Source organism: Capricornis sumatraensis, chromosome 9, assembly GCF_032405125.1.
Source record: "Capricornis sumatraensis isolate serow.1 chromosome 9, serow.2, whole genome shotgun sequence".
Classification (NCBI taxonomy): domain Eukaryota; kingdom Metazoa; phylum Chordata; class Mammalia; order Artiodactyla; family Bovidae; genus Capricornis; species Capricornis sumatraensis.
In genome coordinates this window covers 4109258-4137134 of record NC_091077.1, presented here as the reverse complement: position 1 = coordinate 4137134, position 27877 = coordinate 4109258, and the positions used below count along the sequence as shown (strand labels likewise).

The following is a 27877-nucleotide window of genomic DNA, read 5'->3' as shown; positions in this document are numbered from 1 at the left end:
GATGCAAGCCACTGCTGCCATCTTAGACTCCAGCGGCAGCTGCAAACCGCTACCACCACCAAGCGTCCTGTAAACAGGTGCAGGTCCCTGCCCCCACCTTCCCAAGGGTGTACCCTTGGTGACTCATCGCTGCTGCTGAAAGTCCCACAATGCAGCACCAACCACTGCCCCTTCCTCCCCGGAGTATGTGCAACCAGCTGCCTACGCTGAGGGACCCATATTGGGAGCCAACCACTGCCCTTGCCTTGCTGGGAGTGTAGGAGCAGGCCATGCACTTGCATAACCCTTATCAAGAGGATAATGGCTGGCACATGCTGAGGAAGGAGACAGCAAATATCCAAACCAAAAAAAGGCCTCACATCAAAAAAATATTAAACCCACACAAGACATGCAGGATGTTCCTGCATATAAGTAGCCTTCCAAAACTACAGTAGATATTTGTTTTTTTGAAACTCATTGAGTTAGAAAAATATAAGCAAACAGAAGAGGAAACCACTGTCAGTTAAAAGACCAAGAGAATTCCTTTGAAGGAAAAAACAATGAAACAGACTCTTCAGTCTAACAGACACTGAGTTTAGAAAGGAGGCAATGAAAATATTGAATTACTTAAAAAAAAAAAACTGTCAGCAGAAATGCAGATTATTGTAAAAAGGAGTGGAAACTATAAGGAGGAGTCAAGGAAAATTGGAGCATTCATCTGCCAAGATAAAAGCTGCACTCAAGACAGAATAGAAGAATGAATAATACAGAGGAAAGAATAAATGATCTAGAAGACCAAATAATGGTATTTACTCAGTCAAAACAATGGGAAGCCAAATGAGAAAATGAAAGCAATATAAGAGATGAATGAGGTGATAGAAGGCAGGCCAACCCACAGAAGGAGAAGGAAGATAAAAGGGGCTTGAAAATATATTTGAAGAAATTATGGCTGAAAACTTCCCAAACGCAGAAAGGAAACAGATATCCGGATAAAGGAAGTACACAGGGCCCCAGACAAGATAAGCCCAAGCAGGCCTACTCCAAGATATATTATAATAAAGATGCCAAAAGTTAAAGGATTCTAAAGGTAGCAAGAGAAAAACAAAGAGTTAATTACAAACAAATCCATTAAGGCCATGAGCAGATTTCCCTCAGAAACACTGTAGGCCAGCTGGAAGTGACAAAATATATTCAGTCTTGAAAGAGAAAAATTTCCAACCTAGACTGCTCTATCAAGCATGATTATCATTTAGAGTGGGCGAAAAAAAGGATTTCTGACTAGCAAACATTTAAAAAATATAGCAATACCATAATTATAATTAGGTATTATAATATAAACATAATACCTAAAAGAAATGTTGAAACATCTTCTCTAAATAGAAAAGAAGCAAGAAGATATAGGAAGGAGGAAATCACAGTTGGAAAGTAGCCAGTATACAGATTTTTTAAAAAAATTCCTATTTGTGAAAGCAGTGATTAAACACAAGGAACAGCAAAAGGCATAGAAAAGGGCATCAGAATCATAAAATGTGGGGAAGGAGGATAAGAAAATCTAGATTCTTTTTCTTTCTCTCTTTTTCAGAATGTGTGACTCATATGACTATGAGTGTAAAGCAAGCAGGTAAAGGAAGGAGTTGAAAAACAGGGCAGCCATAAATCAAAAACATACAGTAGATTCAGAAAAGCCAAAAAGAGGAGAGCACAAACACAAAAGAAGTCATCAAACTACAAAAAGAAAAAGAACAAAGAAAAAGAATCAACTGGAAAGCAAGATTTGATATGCAATAAATACATCACTTTGCTGATAAAGGTCCATGTAGTCAAAGCTCTGGTTTTTCCAGTAGTCATGTACAGATGTGAGAGTTGGGCCGTAAAGAAGGTTGAGTGCCAAAGAATTGATGCTTTCAAATTGTGGTGCTGGAGAAGACTCTTGAGAGTCCCTTGGACTGCAAGGAGATCCAGCCAGTCCATTCTGAAGGAAATCAACCCTTCACTGGAAGGACTGTTGCTGAAGCTCCAATACTTTGGCCACTTGATGGAAAGAGCCAGCTCACTGGAAAAGACTCTGATGCTGACAAAGGTTCAAGGCGAAAGAAGAAGTGGGTGACAGAGGATGAGATGGTTAGATAGCATCATCGACTCAATGGACAGAGTTTGAGCAAACTCTGGGAGACAGTGGAGGACAGAGGAGCCTGGCATGTTACAGTCAGTGGGGTCGCAAAGAGTTGGACACAACTTAGTGACTAAACAACAACAATAATTACCTTAAATGTCAATGACTAAATAATCAAAAGACATAGAGTGGCAGACTGGATAAAAGAACAGGAGTGCTTGATATGCTGCCCACAAGAGACCCACCTTAGGGCAAAGGACTCACATAGATTGAAAGTGAAGGGATGGAAAAAGGTACTTAATGCAAATAGAAATGACAAGAAAGCAGGAGTTGCAGTAGACTTTAAAGACTATAAAGAAAGGTAAAGAAGGAAACTGTATAATGATAACAGGATCATAAGAAGAAGAGCATATTACACTCATCAACTTAATATGCACTTAATATAGGAGCACCGAAATACATAAAATACATAAAGGGAGAAATTGATGCGAATACAATAACAGTAGGAGACTTTGACACCCCACTCACATCAGTGGACAGATCTCCTAGACAAAATCAGTAAGGCAACAGAGAGCCTAAATGAAACAATAGAATATTTAGATTTAATTAGTGTTTTCAGGACATTACATCAAAATAAAGACAAACCAGAATACACATTCTTTTCAAGTGCACACAGAACATTGTCTAGGATTTATCACACATTAGGGCACAAAACTTAATATATTTAAGACTATAGAAATTATTTCAAGTGTCTTCTCTGATCATAATGGCATGAAGCTAGAAATGAACCACAGGAAAAGAAGTGGGAAAAAAAAAAAAAGACTACATGGAGACCAAACAATATGCTGCTGAAAAACTGGTGGGTCAATGAAGAAATAAAAAAGAATATTTAAAAAGAACCTTGAGACAAATCACAGTGAAAACACAGCCATGCAAAATCTGTGAGAGGCAGCAAAAGCAACTTGTACAGGGAAGTTCACAGTGATACAGGCCTTCATCAAAAACTAAGAAAAACTCAAGTAAACAATTAAAACTGCCACCTAAAGGAATTAAAACAATCAAAATGTAAAGTCAGCAGAAGGAAGGAAATAATAAAGATCAGAGAGGAAATAAATAATATCGAGACTTTAAAAAAAAAGTAGAAAAAAAATCAATAAAACCAGTAGTTGGTTCTTTGAAAGGATAAACAAAATCGACAGCCCTTTAGCCAGGCCCGTGAAGAAGAAGAGAGAACCCAAATAAACTAAATAAGAAATGAAAAAGGAGAAGTCTGATACTGCAGAAATGCAAAAAACCCTCAAGAGAATACTATGAACAACTATGCATGCATGCAGGCACTGCGTGCTTAGTCGTGTCTGACTCTTTGCGACCCCATGGACTGTAGCCTGCCAGGATCCTCTGTCAAAATTGACAACCTACAGGAAATGGATGACTTTCTAGGAACATACATACCACAAGTTGAATCAAGAAGAAATTGATGATTTGAACAGACCAATCACTAGAAATGAGATAGAATCTGTAATTTAAAAGAGAAACTACCTACAAGCAAAAGTTTAGGGCCAGATGTCTTCATAGGTGAATTCTACTAAACATGCAAAGGTGAACTTTTATGCTGATTCTTCTCAAACTCTCAAAAGATTGAAGAGGAGGAAACACTCCCAAAGACATTCTATGAAGCCACCATCACCCTGATACCCAAACCAGGGAAAGACATCACCAAAAAAGAAATTTACAGTCCAATATTTTGAATATGGAGCGTCTCTGGTGGCTCAGAAGTAAAGAATCTACCTGCCAATACAGGAAACATGGGTTCAGTCTCTGGGTCAGGAAGATGCTCTGGAGAAGAAAATGGCACCCCACTCTAGTATTCTTGCCTAGGAAATCCTGTGGACAGAGGAGCCTGGTGGGCTACAGTTCATGGGGTCCTGAAGAGTTGGACATGACTGAATGACAACAAAATCTTTGAATATAGATGCAGAAATTCTCAACAAAATATTAGCATACCAAATCCAACAACACATAAAAAAGGTTATACACCCTCACCAAGTGGGATTCATCCCAAGTTCACAAAGAGAGTTCAACATTTGCAAATCAATCAACGTAATACATCACATTAACAAAAGAAAAGTATAGAAAACTAAAGGATCATCTCAATAGATGCAAAAAAAAGTGTCTGTCAGAAATTCAACATTCATTCATGATAAAAAAAAAAACTCTTACAAAAGTGGGAATAGATGGGCCATATCTCAATATAATAAAAAGTAAGTGAAGTGAAGTTGCTCAGTCGTGTCTGACTCTTTGCGACCCCATGGACTGTAGCCTACCATGCTCCTCCGTCCATGGGATTCTCCAGGCACGAATACTGGAGTGGGTTGCCATTTCCTTCTCCAGGAGATCTTCCCAACCCAGGGATCGAACCCGGGTCTCCCGCATTACAGGCTGACTGTTTACCATCTGAGCCACCAAGGAAGCTCGAAATCTCAACATAATAAAAGCCACTTATAAAACCCACAATCAATACAGTACTCTGTGGTAAAATGCTAACAGCCTTGTTGAAAAACTGAAGCAAGACAAGGATGCCCAGTCTCACCACTTCTGTTCAGCATAGTGTTGGAGGTCCTGGCCAAGCAACCAGACAAGATAAAGGAATGAAAGGCATCCAGATTGGGAGGGGAGAGGTAAAATTATCGTTACATGCAGATGACGTGACGCTATATATAAAACCCTAAGGACTCAACACAGACCCTACCAGATCTGATAAATGAGCTCAGCAAAGTAGCCATATAAGATTAATATTCAAAACCAGATGCATTTCTGTACACTGGCAGTGAAATATCAGAAAGGGAATGTAAAAAGATACATTAAAAAATAGCACCCCTGTGAGAGCTGGACTGTGAAGAAGGCTGAGCGCTGAAGAATTGATGCTTTTGAACTGTGGTGTTGGAGAAGACTCTTGAGAGTCCCTTGCACTGCAAGGAGATCCAACCAGTCCATTTTGAAGGAGATCAACCCTGGGATTTCTTTGGAAGGAATGATGCTAAAGCTGAAACTCCAGTACCTTGGCCACCTCATGCGAAGAGTTGACTCATTGGAAAAGACTTTGATGCTGGGAGGGATTGGGGGCAGGAGGAGAAGGGGACGACAGAGGATGAGATGGCTGGATGGCATCACCGACTCGATGGATGTGAGTTTGAGTGAGCTTCAGGAATTGGTGATGGACAGGGAGGTCTGGCGTGCTGTGATTCATGGGGTCGCAAAGAGTTGGACACGACTGAGCGACTGAACTGAACTGAACTGAAATAAAATATCTAGGAATAAACCTGACCAAGGAGGTGAAAGACTTCTACACTGAGAACTACAGACATTAATAAAGGAAATTAAAGAGGATTCAAAGAAATGGAAATATATTCTATGCTCTTGGATTGGAAGAATTAATATTATTAAAATGGCAATACAGCCTAAAGCCATATACAGATTTAATGTGATCCCTATCAAAATGCCTATGACATTTTTTCACAGAAATAGAACAAATAACCCCAAATTTTATGTGGAATCGTAAAACCCAGAATTGGCAAAGCAATTCTGAGGTAAAAAAACAAAACAACAGGATAACTCTCCCAGACTTCAGACAATACCATAATGCTACAGTAATCAAAATGTGTGGTACTGGTATAGAACAGACATACAGATCAATGGAAGAGAATAGGGAGCCATAAATAAAACTCACACACCTACAGTCAATTAATACTTGACAAAGGAGACAAGAATATAAAATAGGAAAAAGTCTCTAACAAGTGGTACTGGGAAAGTTGGACAGCTGCATGTAAATCAATGAAGTTAGAACACATCCTCACACCATGCACAGAAATAAACTCAAAAGGACTTAAAGAGTTAAACAAGACATGACAGCACAAAACTAGAAGAGAGCATGGGCAAAACATTCCCTGACATAAATCATACCAATGTTTTCTTAGGTCAGTCTTCCAAGGCAATAGAAATGAATAAATAAATAGGACATAATCAAACATGATATTTTGCACAGCAAACAAAACCATTAAAAAAAAAAAAGACAAAAAGATTACAAAATGGGAGAAAATATTCGCAAATCCTGGGACTTAATTTGCGAAATATACAAACAACCCAAACAATCCAACAGCAACGGAACCCTATCAAAAAATGGGCAGAAGATCTTAATAGACATTCCTTGAAAGAGGACAAATATGGCCAGTAGGCACATGAATAGACGCTCAATGTGGCTAATTATTAGAGAAATGCAAATCAGTTTACAATGACGCATCACCTCACACTGGTCAGAATGGTCATCATACCAGGAGAGTGGAAGATGACAGAGGAGTGAGATGGGGAGATTGCCAACCTCCCCACAAATACATGAGAAAAACTCATCAAGATACAATGCAGCCTCTGGGTGACAGCAGAAGACCCCAGGCCTCCAGGAGGGGCAAGCTGAGCTCCCTGAAATGAGGTAGGAGAGAGGATGGAGACATAAAAAGGGAAAAGACAGAGAACTTCTGGACAGGAGCATGTACCCCAAGAGAGGTAGGGTTCCCACGCACTGGGAAGCTCCCTCACAGGCAGGCCCAAGGGTGAGCGGCAGAATCTCAGAAAACTGGGCAAAGCAGGGACTAAGAGGGCAGAAAACAGAGAAAGATGCAATTCTCAGCTCATGAAAGGTGCTCGGACTGTGGCCCTGACCAGACAGCGGACTTGGGGAACTGAGAGAAGCCCATGGCAGTCCCGCAGCACAGAAGGCAGGCCGGGTTGCGTAGAGAGGGGCAGAATACAAACCTCTGCAGTGCACGCAACCCTTGCAGTGCAGGGGACAGGCCGGGGTAGCTGAGAGTGGCACAGCATACAAACCTCTCCAGTGCACACAAACCGCGGGGTGCAGAGGACATGCCCAGGTTGCCAAGAAAGGCGTGGCATACAGACCTCTCCAGTGCATAAAAACCTCAGTGCAGAGGGTAGGCCTGGGGAGCCAAAAGAACACATAAGCCCTGCAGCATAGAGGCTGGGCCAGTGAGCCAAAACAAGTACACACAAGCCCCGTGAAGCAGAGTGGCTGGTGAGCCGAAATAAGAGCACATAAGCCCTGCAATAATAGACAGTGGCCTGGTGAGCTGAGACAAGTGCACACAAGCCCCGTGACACAGAGGGCAAGCTCAGGGGGCTGACGGAAGCACATGCAAGTCTCTGAGATGCAGAGGGCAAGGTCGGGGAGCTGAGAAAAGATCCTCACAAGCCCCTACCTAGCAAGCATTGGCCTGTGGTACAGGGTGGGACCAGGGAACAGAGCATTGGCAAAGGTTCCAGGGACAAATAGAGGGTTGGTGGCAGATAAGCTATGCTGAGAGAGCCACTTTGATGTGGCTGTGGAAATAGAAGTGTCTAACACTGACTCATTGGAAAAGACCCTGATGTTGGAAAAGATCGAGGGCAGGAGGAGAAGGGGATGACAGAGGATGAGATGGTTGGATGGCATCACCGACTCGATGGACATGGGTTTGGGTGGACTCCGGGAGTTGGTGATGGACAGGGAGGCCTGGCGTGCTGCAGTTCATGGGGTCGCAGAGAGTTGGACACGACTAAGTGACTGAACTGGACTGACTGAACACTGCCAAAGCCAGAAGGATTGCCCAAAGATACTGAACTCACAGACACCCCAAAACCTACTACTGGACACTGCACTGCCCTTCAGAGAGACAAGATCCAGCTCCATCAACCAGAACACAAGCACAAGCTCCCCAACCAGGAAGACATCGCAGGACACTAATCCAACCCCATCCGTGGGGGCAGACCACAACCAAGAAGAACTATGACCTTGAGAACTTTTCTCTTCTTATAAATCACACTGTTTATCCCCCCTACATATTTCTACCTTCACATTAGCCTTTTGCTAATGTGAAGGTAGAGTTTTCCTCTTTGTTTTTCGTGTTTAAAAATTTCATTTTAAGATTTTTTTCTTTTTTTTTAACCTTCTTTTTGTGATTATTTCTGATTTTGTTTTTGATATATTTGACTGCTTTTCTTATAGTTCTTTACCAGCTAATCCTGAATATATATAAATATTATAGTTAATATATATAAAAATATTGTGGCTAATCCTGAATATATAAAAATCTTTTCCACATATGTGTTTATCTTTGCTTTTCTATTTTTTCTTTTCTCTTTTTTTAACCTTCTTTTCCACCCCTTCCTTTTCTTTTCTCTGCCTTCTCCTGTTTTTTTTCCTCCTTTTCTTCTCCCTTTTTTCCTTCACACTTTCTTTTTTCACCAGGTAAGTTAAATTGCTGAACTCTCTTTGCTATGTTCCCTAGTTTTCACTCCGCTCAGTTTTCCAGACTGAGCTTTAGTTAGCTCTGCTTTTAATTGGTCAGTATCACTTTGGGTTTCCCTCGTTCGCCAAGTCAGTCTCCTGTACTCTTTTCCTTAGAATGCTTTGGTTATAACTGTGTGCGTGGAGTGTGTGTATATATCCCATTATATCTGTAATTACCTGCTTGATCGCCCACTAGAACACAGACACAAGTCACCCCTAACAAGAAGGCAACACAAACCACTCAACCAAGCTTTCCCTCCAAGGGCAAAAACCAAAAGGAAGAATGAATACAACCCTAAAGCCTGGGAGACCTCAATTGGAGCAAGGTAGAAAAAAAAGTTAAAAGACAGAGAAATACAGCACAAATGAACGAACAAGGTAGAAACTCACAAGACCAAGTAAACAAAGAGCAAATAAGCAATTTACCGGAAAGAGAATTCAGAATAATGATAGTAAAGATGCTCCAAAGATGTGAAAATAGAATGAAGAAAATGCAAGAAACAACACAGTTAATACAATCACCAAGGACATAGAAGAAATTAAGAATAAGTAAACAAGTGAGTAACACAATTACTTCAATTAAAAATATTCAAGAAGGAACCAGTAGCAGAATAACTGGGGCAGAAGAAGGGATACGTGAGCAGGAAGATAGAATGGTGGAAATAACTGCTGAAGAGCGGAATGAAGGAAGAAGAGTGAAAAAAATTGAGGGTAACCTCAGAGAAGTTTCAGCTTCCCTGGTGGCTCACCTGGTAAAGAATCCCCCTGCAATGTGGGAGACCTCGGTTCGATCTCTGGGTTGGGAAGATTCCCTGGAGAAGCAATGGCTACCCACTCCAGTATTCTGGCCTGGAGAATTCCATGGACTGTATATTCCATGGGGTCACAAAGAGTCAAACACAGCTGAGCGACTTTCACTTCACTTCAGAGGCCTTTGGGACAATATTAAACACACCAACATTCGAGTTATAGGGGTCCCAGAGGAAGAAGAAAAGAGAAAAGCACTGAGAAATTTTTTCAAGAAATGGTTGAAAACTTCCCCAGCATTGGAAAGGAAATAGTCAATCAAGTCCAAGAAGTGCAGAGCGTCCCTTATAGGATAAACCCAAGGAGAAACACATTGAGACACATATTAGTCAAGCTAACAGAGATTAAGCATAAAGAAAGAATATTAACAGCAGCAAGGGAAAAGCAACAAGTAACATGAGGGAAAACCCATACAATTAACAGTGAATCTTTCAGCAGAGACTGCAGGTCAGAAGGGAATGGCAGGATATAGTTAAAGTACTGAAAGAAAAAGTCTACAAGCAAGATTAGTATACCCAGCAAAGATCTCACTCAGAATTGATGGAGGAATCAAAAGCTTTATAGACAACAAAAGTTAAGAGAATTTAGCACCACCAAATCAGCCTTCCAACAAATACTGAAGGGACTTACATAGCCAATAAACACAAGAGAAAGGAAAGACCTACAAAAAGAAACCCAAAACAATTAAGAAAATGCCAATAGGAACATATATATCAATAATTACCTTAAATGTAAATGGATTAAATGCACCAACCAAAAAATACAGACTGACTGAATGTTCAAATACAAAAGCAAGACCCATATATATGCTGCCTACAGGAGATCCATTTCAGACCTAGAAACACATACAGATTGAAGGTAAAAGTATGGAAAAAATACTCCATGTAAATGGAAACCAAAAGAAAGCTGGAGTGGCAATCATTATTTCAGACAAAAATAGACTTTAAAATAAATATTATAAGAGACAAAGAAGGACACTACATAATGATCAAAGGGTCAATCCAAGAAGAAGACATAACAATTGTAAATATTTATTCACCCAACATAGGAGCACCTCAGTACATAAAGCAAACACTAACAGGCATAAGAGGGGAAATCAACAAGAACACAATAATAGTAGGGGATGTTAACACCCCATTTAACACCAATGGACAAATCATCAAAACAGAGAATCAATAAGGAAACACAAACCTTAAATGAAACATTAGACCAGATGGACATAATTGATATCTTCAGACTTCCTACCCAAATGTAGAAGAATACTTTCTTCTCAAGTGCACATGGAACATGTCCAGGATAGACAACATCTTGGGCCGCAAATCAAGCCTCAGTAAATTTAAGAAAGTTGAAATTGTATCAAGCATCTTCTCTGACCACAATACTATGAGATTAGATATCAACCCCAGGAAAAGAAACGCAAAAAACACAAACTCATGGAGATTAAATAATACATTACTAAATAACAAAGAGGTCACTGAAAGTATAAGAAGGAAAATAAAAAGATTCCTAGAAACAAATGACAATGAAAACATGATGACCCCAAACCTATGGGATTCAGCAAAAGCAGTTCTAAGAGGGAAGTTTATAGCAATACAATCATACCTCAAGAAACAAGAGGAACATAGAATAGACAACCTAACTTAACACCTAAAACAACTGGAAAAAGAACAAAAAAAAAAAACAAAATTAGTAGAAGAAAAGAAATCATAAAGATCAGAGCAGAAATAAATGAAAAAGAAATGAAGGAAACAGTGGCAAAGATGAATAAAACTAAAAGCTGGTTCTTTGAGAAGATAAATAAAATTAACAAATCACTGGCCAGACTCATCAAGGTAAAAAAGAGAGAAAAATCAAATCAACAAAATTAGAAATGAAAAAGGAGAGCTTAAACAGGCAATGCAGAAATACAAAGGATCTTAAGAGGATATTATGTGCAACGATATACTAATAAAATGCAGTCCATGGAATTCTCCAGGCCAGAATACTGGAGTGGGTAGCCTTTCCCATCTCCAGGCAATTTTCCCAACCCAGGGATTGAACCCAGGTCTCTCGCATTGCAGGTGGATTCTTTACCAGCTGAGCCACAAGGGAAGCCCAATAAAATGGACACCCAAGAGGAAATTGACAGATTCTTAGAAAAGTTCAAGCTCCCAAGACTGAACCAGAAAGAAATAGATATTATGAACAAGCCAGTTACAAACACGAAATAAAAACTGTGATCTGAGATCTCCCCAAAAACAAAAGTCCAGGGCCATATGGCTTCACAAGGGAATTCTATCAGACATTTAGAGAAGAGCTAATGCCTATTTCTCTGAAACTCTTCCAAAAAGTTGCAGAGGAAGGAGTACTTCCAAACTCATTCTACGAGGCCACCATCACCCTGATACTAAAACCAGGCAAAGACAATACAAAAAAAATAAAATTAGAGGCCAATATCACTGATGAATATAGATGCAAAGATCCTTAAGAAAATTCTAGCAAGCAAAACTCAGCAACACATTAAAATGCTCATACACCAAGATCAAGTTGGGTTTATTCTAGGGGTGCAAGTATTCTTCAATATACACAACTCAATCAGTGTGATACACCATATTAACAAACTGAAAGATAAAAACCATATGGTCATCTCAATAGAAGAAAAAAAAGCCTTTTGACAAAATTCAGCACCCATTTATGATAAAAACGTGTCAAAAAAGTGGGCATAGAAGGAACCTATGTCAACATAGTAGAGACCAAATATGATCAGCCCACAGCAAACATTATTTTCAGTGGTGAAAAACTAAAAGCATTCCCTCTAAGATCAAGACAAGGTCTTGATCTCTCAAGGTCCACTCTCACCACTATTATTCAACATAGTTTTGGAAGTCCTAGCTATGGCAATTAGAGAAGAAAAAGAAATAAAAGGAATCCAGATCAGAAAAGAAGTAAAACTCTCACTGTTTGCAGATGACATGATCATATACATAGAAAACCCAAAAGAAACTATCAGAAAAATACTAGAGCTAATCAGTGAATTCAGCAAAGTCGTGGGATACAAGGTCAACACACAGAAATCACTTGCATTCCTCTATACTGATAATGAAAAATCAGAAAGAGAAATTAAGGAGTCAATCCCATTCACCATTACCGTGAAAAGAAAAAAGTATCTAGGAATAAACCTACCGAAGGAGACAAAACAGCTGTATACGGAAAATTATAAGACACTGATGAAAGAAATAAAAGATGGAGAGAGATTCCGTGTTCCTGGGTAGGAAGAATAAATATTGTGAAAGTGACTATACTACTAAATGCACTCTGCAGATTCAATGTGATCTCTATCCAATTACCAATGGCATTTTTCATAGACCTAAAACAAAAACTTTCACAATTCATGTGTGCTTAGTCGCTCAGTCATGTCCGACTCTTTGAGACACGATAAACTATAGCCTGCCAGGTTCCTCCATCCTTGAGGATTCTCCAGGCAAGAATACTGGAGTGGGTTGCCATGCCCTCCTCCAGGGGATCTTCCTAATCCAGGGATCAAACCCAGGTCTTCTGCATTGCAGGCAGATTCTCTCCTATCTCTACCAGGGAAGCCCACAATTTATATGGAAACACAAAAGACTGAATAGACAAAGGAGTCTTGAGAAAGAATGGAGCTGGAGCAATCAACCTTCCTGACTTCAGACTATACTACAAACCCATAGTCATCAAGACAGTATGGTACTGGTACAAAACAGAAATATAGACCAGTGGAACAAGATAGAGAGCCCAGAGATAAACTCATACACCTATGGGTACTTTGTTGTTTTGCAAAGGAGGCAGGAATATACAATGGGGCAAAGATAGTCTCTTCAATAAGTGGTGCTGGGAAAACTGGACAGCTACGTGCAAAAGAATGAGATCAGAACACTTCCTAACACCATACACAAAGATAAACTCAAAATGGATTAAAGCCCTAAATATAAGGACAGAGACTATAAAACTCTTAGAGGAAAACATAGGCAGGACACTTGATGACATAAATCAAAGTAAGATCTTCCATGACCCACCTCCTGGAGTAATGGAAATAAAAGCAAAAATAAATAAGTGGGACCTAATTAAACTTAAAAGCTTTTGCATAGCAAAGGAAACTAAAAACATGGTGAAAAGACAACCCTCAGAATAGAAGAAAATATTAGCAAAGGAGACAACTGACAATTAATTTCCAAAATATACAAGCAGCTCATACAACTCAAAACCAAAGAAACAACCCAATCAAAAAGTGGGAAAAAATCTAAACACATTTCTCCAAAGAAGACATACAGTTAGCTAACAAACACATGAAAAGATGCTCAACATCATTCATTATCAGAGAGATGCAAATCAAAACCACAATGAGGTACCATCTCATGCTGGTCAGAATCAGTTCAGTTCAGTCGCTCAGCCGTGTCCAACTCTTTGCTACCCCATGAACCGCAGCACGCCAGGCCTCCCTGTCCATCACCAACTCCCAGAGTCCACCCAACCCATGTCCATCGAGTCGGTGATGCCATCCAACCATCTCATCCTCTGCCGTCCCCTTCTCCTCCTGCCCTCAATCTTTCCCAGCATCGGGGTCTTTTCAAATGAGTCAGTTCTTTGCATCAGGTGGCCAAAGTATTGGAGTTTCAGCTTCAACATCAGTCCTTCCAATGAACACCCAGGACTGATCTCCTTTAGGATTAACTGGTTGGATCTCCTTGCAGTCCAAGGGACTCTCAAGAGTCTTTTCCAACACCACAGTTCAAAAGCATCAATTCTAGTCAGAATGGCTGCCATCAAAAAGTCTACAAGCAATAAATGCTGGAGAGCGTGTGGAGAAAAGGGAACCCTCTTGCATTGCTGGTAGGAATGTAAATTGATGCAGCCATTATGGAAGATGGTATGGAGGTACATTAAAAAACTAGGAATAAAATCACCATATGACCCAGCAATCCCACTCAGGCATATACCCTGAGGAAACCAGAAATGAAAAAGACCTATGAACCCCAGTGTTCACTGCAGCACTGTTTACAATAGCTAGAACATGGAAGCAACCTAGATTTCCATTGACATATGAATGGATAAAGAAGCTGTGTTACATTAGACACAATGGAATATTATTCAGCCATAATAAAGGAACACATTTGAGTCAGTTTTAGTGAGGTGGATGAACCTGGAGCTTATTATACAGAGTGAAGTAAGCCAGAAAGAGAAATGTAAATATTGTACACTGACACATATATATGGAATCTAGAAAGATGGTACTGATGAATTTACTTGCAGGGTAACTGTGGAGAAACAGACATGGAGAACAGATCTGTGGACACTGGGGCAGGGGAGGGGGGAGAGAGTGAGATGTATGGAGAGAGTAACATGGAAACTCACAAGACCATATGTAAAATACATAGCAAGCGGGAATTTGCTGTATGACTCAGGGAGCTTAAACGGGCTCTGTGACAATCTAGATGGGTGGGATGGGGAGGGAGGTTTGGGAGGGAGGGAATATGGATGATTCTTGTTGATGTTTGACAGAAAACAACAAAATTCTGTAAGGTGGTCATCCTTCAATTAAAAACTAACGTGGCAGAAAAGGTCTACAAATGATGGAGAGAGTGTGGAGAAAGTTGATGCAGCCACTGTGGAAAACTGTAGAGGTTCCTCAGAAAACTAAAAATAGAATTACTGTCTGATCCAGCAGTCCCACCACTCCTGGGCATGTGCCCAGACAAAATCATAATTTAAGGAGATACACGCACCCCTGTGTTCATGGCAGCCCTATTCACAGTAGCCAAGACTGGAAATAACCTAAACGTCCATTGACAGCTGAGCAGTTAAAGAAGATGAGGTGTGTGTCTGTGTGTGTATATGCGCACACAGTGGGATGTTACTCAGCCATAAAAGGAAGGTGATAATGCCACTTGCAGTATCGTGGATGTGACTAGAGATTAACATACTAAGAAAAGTAAGTCAAAAAGAGAAAGACAAATGTCATACGATATCACTTTGATGTGAAACCTAAAACAGAGCACAAATGAACCTGTACACAAAACAGAAACAGACTCGCAGAGAACAGACTTGGGGTTGCCAAAGGGGAGGAGGATGTGGGAGGGAAGGACCGGGAGTTTGGAATTAGCAGATGTAAACTGTTATATATAGGATGGATAAACAACAAGGTCCTACTGTATAGCACAGGGAACTATATTCCACATCCTATAATAAACCATAGTGGAAAAGAGTATTAAAAAAGAATGTCTATGTGTGTATAACTCAGTCACTTTCCTGTATATCACAGATTGGCACAACACTGTAAATCAACTATACTTCAATTTTAAAAGTAAACTTTCTAGTAACAGTAAAAAATAAACAGAAGCAGATTAATTTTAATAAATATTTTACTTGACCCAGTATACCCAAAATCTTATTATTTCAACACATGTTGTTGTTGCTCAGTTGTGTCTGACTCTTTGCAATCCCATAGACTGCAGCACACCAGCCTTTCCTGTCCTTCACTATCTCCTGGAGTTTGCTCAAACTCTTGTCCATTGAGTCAGTGATTGCATCCAACCATCTCATCCTCTGCCATCCCCTTCTCCTCCTGCCTTCAGTCTTTCCCAGCATCAGGGTCTTTTCCAGTGAGTTGGCTCTTCAAATCAGGTGGCCAAAGTATTGGAGCTTCAGCTTCAGCATCAGTCCTTCCGATGAATATTCTTGGTTGATTTCCTTAGGATTGAATGATTGGATCTCCTTGCTGTCCAAGGGACTCTCAAAAGTCTTCCCTAGCACCACAGTTTGAAAGCATCAACTCTCTGGCACTCAGCTTTCTTTATGGTCCAGCTCTCATATCCATACATCTCACATTTCCACATGTTATGAGTATTAAATTATTGAGGTATCATATATATATATATATATGTATGTGTGTATATATATATTTAGTAAATAGTCTAGTGTGTATTATATAAATAGCTCTTCACAATTCAAACTAGCCACCTTTTAAGCACTGAACATCCGTTTGTAGATGGTGTCAATAGTATCAGGCAGAGAAGTTATAGACAAGTAACCAAAAACCAAAGATTTTAAAGCAGACAGGGGAAAAAACCATGTTATATACATAGAATCAATATCTGAATGTCCATTGGCTCCTCATTAGAGACAACAGTGGCCAGAAAATAATAATGACCTTTTTATATGCTGAAAGAAAAACACTGTCAACTCCAAATTCTGTAAACAGTGAAAATATTCTTCAAGAATGAAGGTAAAATAAAGGCATTTTCAGATAAAAGAAAACAAAGCTAATTCATCATCAGTAGTTCTGCAGTATAAGACATGCTAAAGGAAGTTCTTCAAGTTAAAAGGAAATAATGCCAGATGTAATCTTAAGAAGGAAATGAAGAGTATTAAAAGTGGTGACTGTCTGGATAAAGATATGTATTATAGAAATATATAACTAATTTTTCCTCTCAGTTTCTGTGGTATGCATATGCTTGTTTAAAGCAAAAATATAATCTTGTGTTACGGAGTTTATCATATAAGTGGATGTAATGTATATGACAGCTGTGAATATGCAACTCATTAAGGTCTGGACTGGAAAAGCTTTGTCTCCAGGGATGGCTGAATGGCTGTTTTTTGATTCCTGGCCAAGATAAGGGCAATGGATGTGCTCTTACTTGATCTGTTTCTAGTTTTCTTTCTTCCTTTGACTGTACTGGGTCTTTGTTGCTGCATGGCCTCTTCTCTAGTTGCAGAGTGTTGGGCTACTCTCTGCTCGCAGTGCATGGACTTCTCACTGTGATGGCTTCTCTTGCTGCGCAGCCCAGGCTCTAGGGCATGAGGGCTTCGGTAGTTACGGCATGTGGGCTCGGTAATTGCAGCTCCCAGGTTCCAGAGCACAGGTTCAATAGTTTTGCACAAGCTTAGCTGCTCTTAGGCATGTGGGAGCTTCCTGGCTCAGGGACTGAACCTGTGTCTCCTGCATTGGCAGGCGGATTCTTTACCACTGAGCAACCAGGGAAACCCTGGATGTACTCTTTGAATGCTACTGACCACCCTCAGGGTCATGTTCACTTGATTTGCAACTGGCTTATATGGTATGTCAAGCCATGCTTGATGCATAAAAAGCCCCTGCTGAGCGTTTCTCCTTTGCGCTCCCCCAAACCAAGAATTCTCATCTGTTAATAGATTCAATGACACAGCATGGTCTGTGCATGCAAATGAGGAGACTCATGAAGCATCTCTGGCTTCCAGTACTTTCCTACACAGTTTTTATTTTGCTGCAGTGTACCCTTTGGGCTTCCAGGTGGCTCAGTGGTAAAGAATCCACCTGCCAACGCAGGAGGAGCAGGTTTGATCCCTGGGTCAGGAATATTCCCTGAAGAAGGAAATGGCAACCCTCTTCAGTATTCTTGCCTGGGAAATTCCATGGACAGAGGAGCCTGACAGGAGGACAGAGGAGCCACGTGGTTGCGAAAGAGTCAGTGACTAAATAACAACATTAAAATTGTACTGCTTGCCTTCCATGGGCAGTCTCAGAGTGACCTGATGAGTCCTGTCAACTTTATGATCTGGGAATGTCTTTGTAATAACTTTGTAACAGCTACAACATGAACAAGAACCATGTTTGCAAGGTTTTTACCTTCTATGTGAAATCATATATTAGCTCTAAATATGCTGTGCAGAACTAAGAATGTATATTATGATTCTCAGCAGCCACCAAAAATGCCAAGCTAGAAAATGAATATGTAAATTAAAGTGGAATCTTAAAAAATGTCAAAACAAACATACACCCTGTAAAAAATGTAAGCCTAATGAAGGATGTAAGTGGTAGAGAGCCATTCTGTCCTTCTCTAAAATATCAAATAATAATCTGGGACAGCTTGTTGTTTTCTTCCAGATATTTTTGTATGCACCTATGCATATACAGATAAAGAATTTTTCAACACATATTGCCTGGGAGCTTGCTTTTTCATATGAATTGATAATGTATCACAGTCAAATTCCAATGTCAGCATACAAATCTACCTCATTCTGTTCAATGACTTTATAACATTTCATGGGCTAAATGCAGTATAAATTGCTTATCTATTCCTTTATTGATAGATAATATAGGTTGTCTTGAAAATTTCACCATTGTATTAGTTTTCATTGTTTCTATAACAAATTATAACAAATTCAGTGGCTGAAACAACATAAAGTTATTCTCCTATAGTTGTGGAGGTCAGAAGTGTGAAATCAGTTTCACTGACTCAAGGTCAAGTTCTCAGCAGGGCTGATTCTTTCTGCCTTGGCTCTAGGGCAAGGGGTGGGAAATTTGTTTCCTGGTCTTGTTTTCATCTTCTAGTGGCCCCCTATCTTCCTTGGTCTGTGTGGCCTTTTCAAGAATCTTTAACGCATATCATTTCAGTCTCTGCTTCCATCATTACATAGCCTTCTCTTCTAACTCCTTTTGTGTTCTTCTTAGAAGGACTGTTAAGATTATACCAGATCCCCCTTATAATAATCCAGAATAATCTCTCCCCATGCTCACAATCCTTCAACAGATCCTCAAAGTCCCATTTGTCATAAGTACAATGCTTACAGGTTTATTATTAAACCTACCATAACCATGAACTTACAAGTAATGTTTTAGTGAACATCCGTGAGCAGATATCCCTACCCAGTTGTGTGATTATTCCTTGTAGTAGGATCCTAGAAGTAGAAATGCAAAATCATAGTGATGTACCTTTGACCTTTTGATAGATTCTAATAATGCCCACTAAGCCTTGTATTGTTTGTCACTCCCTTCAGCCCTTTAATAAAAAAAATTGGCATCTGCCTTCTTACTGGGATTCTCTTGGAAAGTCTTACCTTCTCAGCATTTCCCTTTTGCACCCGTGCAGTACTTTAGTTCTTCTAATTTTCTCTAGGCAACGGAACCCATCTGACAATATAGCTTAGAGATCTGTCTACCTGAATTCACTTAGGAGCTCTACCACTTGAACAGTATTAGCTAGGAAAGATTTTGTAACCTTTCTGGACTGTTTCTTTATCTGCAAAATTATTTATAGTGTCTTCCTAATAGAATATCTATGAAACTTAAATTGGCTGCTATCATAGTCTATCTATAGTCTTTTCTATCATAGTCTCTAACATCTTTGTGACCCCATGGACTATAGCCCACCAGGCCCCTCCCATGGAATTCTCCAGGCAAGAATACTGGAGTGGGTAGCTATTGTCTTCTCCCGGGGATTTCTGACCAGGGATCCAACCCTGGTCTTCTGCACTGCAGGCTGATTCTTTACCATCTGAGCCACCAGGGAAGCCCATCAATAGACATTAAGCAATATTTTTTTTAATTATTTGCTTTATGTCTCAGAAACTCCTTTTTTTTCTGTTCTACTAGTGATATTTCTCCTAGTTTTCCAGCACTGCTCTAAACATACTCTGATTTTTTCTTTTCATTTAATTTGGATTTTGTATTTTATTTAATTTTTCTTTTTACTTTATTTTACTTTACAATACTGTATTGGTTTTGCCATACATCAACATCGATAACCCTATATGCGAGACAGCAAAAGAGACACAGATGTATAGAACAGTCTTTTGGACTAATTTGGATTTTGAATTGGAAGGAGGAGATAAATGGACTCTGACAGATCCCAGAGTGCAATATAAATTCCTTCTCGACAGGAAATTTGCCCTTTTTTCCCATACCCTCACAAACATGCCATGTGTCTTTGCTCCAAGTGGGTACTCGATAAATATTTGTTTGTTAGTTGATGGGTGGTTCCGAAAGTAACATAAATAGTTGCTTTGAAATATTTAGAATCCTGAGACATTTTCAGAATAGTTGCTACACATCCTAGTGTCTTCTTACCAAGTCTTTCAGGGGACATGTTCCTGGGTAAACAGGAACGGGTTTGCCGTTACAGGAGTCAGTGACGTTTAGGGACATCGCTGTGCTCTTCAGCCGGGACGAGTGGTTGCACCTGGATGCTGCCCAGAGAACCTTGTACCGGGAGGTGATGCTGGAGAACTACAGCACCCTGGTCTCACTGGGTAAGGAGGCTTGCCTGTCGTGGAGAGTCTGCTGTGGGAGACTTTAGAGCACCCTTGGAGGTTCAGAGTCTGCAGGTTTCTGTCCTCTGCCCTGGGAAAGGACAAATCTCTGCAGAATTAAAAGTGTACCTGTTTGTTTTGATGCCCTTCATGCTGCTCTTTGTCCTCTGCCTTCCTCCCACCCCACCTCCTTAATAGTTCCCTCCTACTCCAATGATTGGAGCCCAGTTTAGATTCTGAAAAGTGCATAGGACTCCCATCACCATGGCATTCATAGACAGGGTCCCGTATTGTTTCTGAACCAAGACCCACCTCCTGCTCCATCCCCGTGAAGGCCTCAGTCCTCTCAAGAGTGCTTTTGCTTGCCTACTTTGCCTCTCTATACTTGTGTTATCTTCCCTGTAGGTTCTGGTTTGAGTTTGGGGCTTGCTTTTCATGCCATTTGTTCAAACTCCATTTCCTTCCTGATGAGCAGGGATTCCATTTTCAATGCCAAAGTTGATCTGCCAGTTGCAACAAGGAGAAGATCCCTGTATGGTGGAGAGAGAAATCCCTCAAGATACCTGCCTTGGTGAGTAAGTGACTGGGGGATGGGCACACGTGTCTTTATACATAAGCAGGTTGTGAGGAGTGTTCAAAAACTCTCCTGGAAATTCTGAGCGCTATTGAAATGCTCAGAACCACCTGACAAGGCTCCTTGGTTGTAATGGCTTTCTTTCATCAAGAAGGTCCTTGTCTTGACATTTTCCTTCTCATACCACTCCCTGCATTCTCTTTCCCTCCCCACCACCTTTTGTTTTGCAGCCTCACTCACTTCCTTCTATCACCTCTTGATCTTCATGTTATTTTTCCATCTGCATTTACACATGTTCATTCATGTCTGACAGATGTTTTAACGCTACACCTTCTGCCATGTTTTGAATTTTTTAAAGCAATTTTTCCATTTCTTTTTTACCATACACATATTTCAGAGTATTATTAGCATTCCTTTGTCTCTGATTTCTTATTTTCTTGGTGACTAGATTGTCATGTCCCACTATTATATATTCTATCAGCTGTTGTTAACATTACCACTGTAGCCTTTCCAGTCCAGGGGTCAGCAAGCATGTTGTTCCTGGTGGGCTGCAGTGCACGGAGTCACAGAGAGTCGAATGTGACTGATCACACAGCACCACCACCACCAGGTAGTGCAGTATAGCATTAAGGATCATGGTTTGAATTTAGACATTCCGAATTTTGCCTTACCCTTACCACTGCTTACATGCGCTATAGGAAAGTTACCTACCTTCTCTGAGCCTCTTTTTTCTCACTCATTTTCCATGCCATGAGGACAGTGATCTCTTTGAAACTCAGGTATTTGTCCTGTACTTTGAGAGACTTCATTGTTTCTCCATTATCCATGGAGTAAAGAAAGATGCCTTAATATGACATTAAACCTACATCTTAGCCTGTCTTCATATTCCTTTATGGTCTCATCAGTGGCCACTTCCTCTTCAGCTCAGTGTTCTGACTATACATCTTGCATATTCACTATCATTTGTGTGTTATTCCTTCAGCTTGAATCACCTCTTCTACCTTGTCCATTGGTAAACTATTTATCTTTCAAGATCCATTTGTCCACCTAATATGCCACTCTTATCTGTAGATTTTCTTATCTTTCCTACTTTCCTCAGTTGTTTTCTTGCTCAGTCATCTCTGACTCTTTGCGACACTATGGACTAGCCTGCAAGGCTCCTCTGTCCATGGAATTTTCCAGGCAAGAATACTAGAGTGGGTTGCCATTTCATATTCCAGGGCATCTTCACATCCCAGGGATTGAACCCATGTCCTTTGCATCTCCTGCATTGGCAGGCAGAGTCCTTACCACTGCACCACCTGGGAAGCCCTCCTACTTCCCAGTCAGCATTAATTTTTCCATCATTTAGTTCATACAGCACTTTCTACATAGTTGGAGTACATTGATTATTGTATCTATCACAATGAATTATAGTTATGTTTAATTATTTTTCTAATAAGATTGTGCATATTTAAGGGAGAGTCCAGATCTTTGAATTCTGTTCCTCAAGCATTTGATGTATTAGATTTAGTAATATTTAAAATTTTTTAAAAATTCTGTTTTAATTGAATTAATTACCTCTCTGATTAACTCAGTGCTGATGAGGCTCAAGTTACTCAATTCAGCCAGACCACTGCAGCTACATTATTTTTCAGATTCCATTCTGTCCTTCCTCTGATCCAAGCTGCCCATTTTACCAAATATAAACATTTTTGCCTTGTTATTATCTGTCTAAGAATTTATAGCACCTTCTGTTAGTAAATTCTTCTGCTGGTTATTTAGTAACTGTATATTTGGCCTTACTGTGCTTAACCTAAATTTTAACTAGTTCCAACTCAAATTCCCTTCTTTAGTCAATAAGTCAGTTCAGTTCAGTCGCTCTGTCATGTCTGACTCTTTGTGACCGCATGAATTGCAGCATGCCAAACCTCCCTGTCCATCACAAGCTCCCAGAGTTTACTCAGAGTCATGTCCATCGAGTCAGTGATGCCATCCAGCCATCTTATCCTCTGTCGTCCCCTTCTCCTCCTGCCCCCAATCCCTCCCAGCATCAGAGTCTTTGCCGATGAGTCAACTCTTTGCATGAGGTGGCCAAAGTACTGGAGTTTCAGCTTTAGCATCAGTCCTTCCAATGAACACCCAGGACTGATCTCCTTTAGGATGGACTGGTTGGATCTCCTTGCAGTCCAAGGGACTCTCAAGAGTCTTCTCCAACACCACAGTTCAAAAGCATCAATTCTTCAGCGCTCAACTTTCTTCACAGTCCAACTCTCACATCCATACATGACCACTGGAAAAACCATAGCCTTTACTAGACAGACCTTAGTCGGCAAAGTAATGTCTCTGCTTTTGAATATGCTGTCTAGGTTTGGTCATAACTTTTCTTCCAAGGAGTAAGTGTCTTTTAATTTCATGGCTGCAGTCACCATCTGCAGTGATTTTGGAGCCCCAAAAAATAAAGTCTGACACTGTTTCCACTGTTTCCCCATCTGTTTCCCATGAAGTGATGGACCAGATGCCATGATCTTCGTTTTCTGAATGTTGAGCTTTAAGCCAACTTTTTCACTCTCCTTTTTCACTTTCATCAAGAGGCTTTTGAGTTCCTCTTCACTTTGTGCCATAAGGGTGGTATCATCTGCATATCTGAGGTTATTGATGTTTCTCCCAGCAATCTTGATTGCAGCTTGTGTTTCTTCCAGCCCAGCATTTCTCATGATGTACTCTGCATATAAGTTAAATAAGCAGGGTGACAATATACAGCCTTGACGTACTCCTATCTGATAGATAGAGTCCCTGATGAATTATGGACGGAGGTTCATGAAATTGTACAGGAGACAGGGATCAAGACCATCCCCATAGAAAAGAAATGCAAAAAAACAAAATGGCTGTCTGAGGAGGCCTTACAAATAGCTGTGAAAAGCAAAGGAGAAAAGGAAAGATATAAACATCTGCATGCAGAGTTCCAAAGAATAGCAAGAAGAGATAAGAAAACCTTCCTCAGCGATCAATGCAAAGAAATAGAGGCAAACAACAGAATGGGAAAGACTAGAGATCTCTTCAAGAAAATCACAGATATCAAGGGAACATTTCATGCAAAGATGGGCTCGATAAAGGACAGAAATGATATGGACCTAACAGAACCAGAAGATATTAAGAAGAGGTGGCAAGAATACACAGAAGAACTGTACAAAAAAGATCTTCATGACCCAGATAATCACAATGGTGTGATAACTCACCTAGAGCCAGACATCCTGCAATGCGAAGTCAAGTGGGCCTTGGAAAGCATCACTGCGAACAAAGCTAGTGGAGGTGATGGAATTCCATTTGAGCTCTTTCAAATCCTGAAAGATGATGCTGTGAACGTGCTGCACTCAATATGCCAGCAAATTTGGAAAACTCAGCAGTGGCCACAAGACTGGAAAAGGTCAGTTTTCATTCCAATCCCAAAGAAAGGCAATGCCAAAGAATGCTCAAACTACCGCACAATTGCACTCATCTCTCACGCTAGTAAAGTAATGCTCAAAATTCCCCAAGCCAGGCTTCAGCAATACATGAACTGTGAACTTCCAGATGTTCAAGCTGGTTTTAGAAAAGGCAGAGGAACCAGGGATCAAATTGCCAACATCCGCTGGATCATGGAAAAAGCAAGAGAGTTCCAGAAAAACATCTATTTCTGCGTTATTGACCATGCCAAAGACTTTGACTGTGTGGATCACAATAAACTGTGGAAAATTCTGAAAGAGATGGGAATACCAGACCATCTGTCCTGCCTCTTGAGAAACCTATATGCAGGTCAGGAAGCAACAGTTAGAATTGGACATGGAACAACAGACTGGTTCCAAATAGGAAAAGGAGTACGTCAAGGCTGTATTGTCTTTAGTCAATAAGCACCCCCAAATAGGTTTACTTTCCCCACAGATGACTTTAACAGGCCTTCTTTTTGACTCACAGGTTCCTCTTTTCTTTTTCTATTGAAATCCAACCCACTTCTATTGTCTATCTTCCATTCCTTACCAATATTATTGATATTTGTATCCTCATTTTCTGAACCTCAATTCTGAATTATGCAGTTGAGTCTTCTCAGATCATGGAGAAATGAACTATTACTGTTTGGCCATTTATTTTTTTCCTATTATCACTGCTAATTTTTCAGTATTTGTTCAATAAATGACTGAGTCTCAGGAGTCCAGTAAGAGAGGAGAGGTCTCTTTTTATTTTCAAGGTTACTTGCCCTTCATAATAATTTTTCCAACTTGGTCACTCTGCTCATTCATTCTTTATTTTTTTATCTAAAACATTCTAGTTGTGTACTTAGCTTGTACACAATAAAGAATTAACAAGTTCATCATAAGACACAGTTACTGCTCTCCTTGAACAAATAACTTTGAATTATTTTCACAAACTTTATATATGTAAGTTAAGTGATTGAATGTTTTGAAAATATGTTTTGAAATTTGAAGAAAGGGGTGGATTATTTAGGCTTAAGTAATTGAGTTTTTGTAAAGAATTAAGATTAAAGTAGTAGGGTAAGTTTCTAGATGGACAGGGAAGATCATATTGTGAGAAAGAGTAAAAAGAAAGAAGGTACCTGGTTGATCCTTGAAAATCTAAACTGCTAGATTTCCCATGGATACCATTAAGAAAGATGTATATTCTTATACAGATTTATAGCCTATATTTCTTATTCTTACTTTATTTCAATAAAATATTTTTATTACTAAAACCAGATAAATTTTATTATCATAGATAATCTATATTTTATTTAAGTTGTATAATTTATTTAAGCACCTGCTGCTGCTGCTGCTGCTGCTAAGTCACTTCAGTCGTGTCCGACTCTGTGTGACCCCATAGACGGCAGCCCACCAGGCTCCCCTGTCCCTGGGATTCTCCAGGCAAGAACACTGGAGTGGGTTGCCGTTTCCTCATACAGTCACCTAATTAGTGATATAACTTTAATCTATTTTCAATCATGGATTGATAAAAGTAAGCCAGGTTTTAACTCAAGAGTTTCTTAGAATCAGCTCAAGCTAAATCTTTTCACTTTAGAGTCAGATCTGAGCCTGGGACTTGGGCATAGTTGAGAACTTCACATCTCGTATAGACTCTTGTTAGTCTCAAAAGATCCCTGCCTTTACTTCTCTCAGATGGCAATATCTTCGTTGTCACTGTTAATTTGTCCACACGACTCCTGTTTACTTCTCCTTCCATTCTATCCTCTTTTTCTCTAGATTCAAGTCCATATTTGAAATTATATGGTATCAAACTCTCTTCCAGCAGAGGAGCCACTATTCTGATTTATTCCAGGTTTCAAGACATGGCCTGAAATAGAAGCATTGCCTCGCAAACAGGACATTTCTACAGGAGAGACATCTCAAGGAATAATAATGAAAAACTCCATTAAGTTGGACATCAAGTGTGGAGAAGCTTTGGAATTTGAGGGCAGGACACAACAAGAGCAACAGAAAAAAACTCTCAGGCAAATGGTAGCCTCACAGAAGAAAACCATCAGTGGAGCTGGAGACCAGACAAGTCTTGAATTAGGGAAAGGCTTATTTATAAATACAGTTCTTATTAGACAACAAAATGTTCCTACAGAAAGAGTACCCAGTATATATTATACTTTTGGGAGAGATTTTAAACAGACTTTTGATCTAATGAGATGTTTCCAGATTTACCCAGGAGAAAAACCTCATATTTACAGTGAATGCGAAAAAAGCTTCAATCAGAGTCTTCATCTTATTGAACACCAGATAATTCATACTGGTGAGAAACCTTACAAATGTAATGAGTGTGGGAAAACCTTCAGCCACAGATCATCACTTCTTGCCCATCAGAGAATTCATACTGGAGAGAAACCTTACAAATGTAATCAGTGTGAGAAAGCATTTAGTAGCAGTTCAACCCTTATCAAACATTTGAGAGTGCATACTGGAGAGAAACCCTATCAGTGTAAGGACTGTGGTAAAGCTTTTAGCCAGTGTTCAACCCTCACTGTACATCAGAGAATTCATACTGGAGAAAAACTCTATAAGTGTGGAGAATGTGAGAAGGCCTTCAATTGTAGAGCAAAGCTTCATAGACACCAACAAATCCATACAGGTGAGAAACCCTATAAATGTAGTGAATGTGGGAAAAGTTACAGCCAGTTTACATCCCTGGCTGAACATCAGAGGCTTCATACTGGAGAACAACTGTGTAAATGCTTGGAATGTGGGAGAAATTTCACTCGCATCTCAACCTTTATTGAACATCAGCGGATTCATACTGGACAAAAACCATATCAGTGTAATGAATGTGGGAAAGCCTTCAACCAGTATTCATCCTTTAATGACCATCGGAAAATTCATACTGGAGAAAAACTTTACACGTGTGGAGAATGTGGGAAAGCCTTTGGTTGCAAATCTAACCTTTATAGGCATCAGAGAATCCATACTGGAGAGAAACCATATCAGTGTAATCAGTGTGGAAAAGCTTTCAGCCAGTATTCATTCCTAACTGAACATGAGAGAATCCATACTGGAGAGAAACTCTATAAATGTATGGAATGTGGGAAAGCCTACAGTTACAGATCAAACCTTTGTAGACACAAAAAAGTTCACAATAAAGAAAAACTCTATAAATGGAAAGAATATGGGATCAGAGATTTCTTAGAGGAGATAAGCCCTATGAGGTTTAATTCATCTCTGAAATAATTTAAGGGTTCTCATTGGAGAATAATCAGGAGAATAATAAATAAGGCACAGACTTCTGATAGATCAAGTCTTTTTATTACTTCTCTTAGAGAAAATATGCAAGTTATCACTAAGTAATGGTAAAATTGACCAACGAATATTAAGAGCACTGCCTTGTCAAATTTTATAAGAACCACTAAATTTAAGGTTTCTAAAAACATAAAAATTTTAAATTCACAGAAAATTGTAAAAGACCTAACTTTTAAGAAATGAAAACAATGGAATATAAGTTTTATTTCTTTCATTAGACTTTGTTGCCTTTCTAACAGTAAGCTTCAATATGAATTTTCTTTTATTTTTTATTTATTTTTTAAAAAATATAAATTTATTTATTTTAA

General features: G+C 39.7%; 1 protein-coding gene across 1 annotated transcript in view; it reads left to right on the top strand.

The window, feature by feature from the left end:
* The window catches only part of ZNF354C (zinc finger protein 354C), a 40519-nt gene extending 13019 nt beyond the window's left edge, over positions 1-27500 (top strand). The window contains exons 3-5 of the mRNA XM_068980009.1: positions 20126-20252; positions 20728-20823; positions 26113-27500. Coding sequence (XP_068836110.1) covers positions 20126-20252; positions 20728-20823; positions 26113-27500 — 1611 coding nt within the window. The remainder of the gene's footprint in view (positions 1-20125; positions 20253-20727; positions 20824-26112) is intronic.
* The last annotated feature ends 377 nt before the right edge of the window (positions 27501-27877 follow it).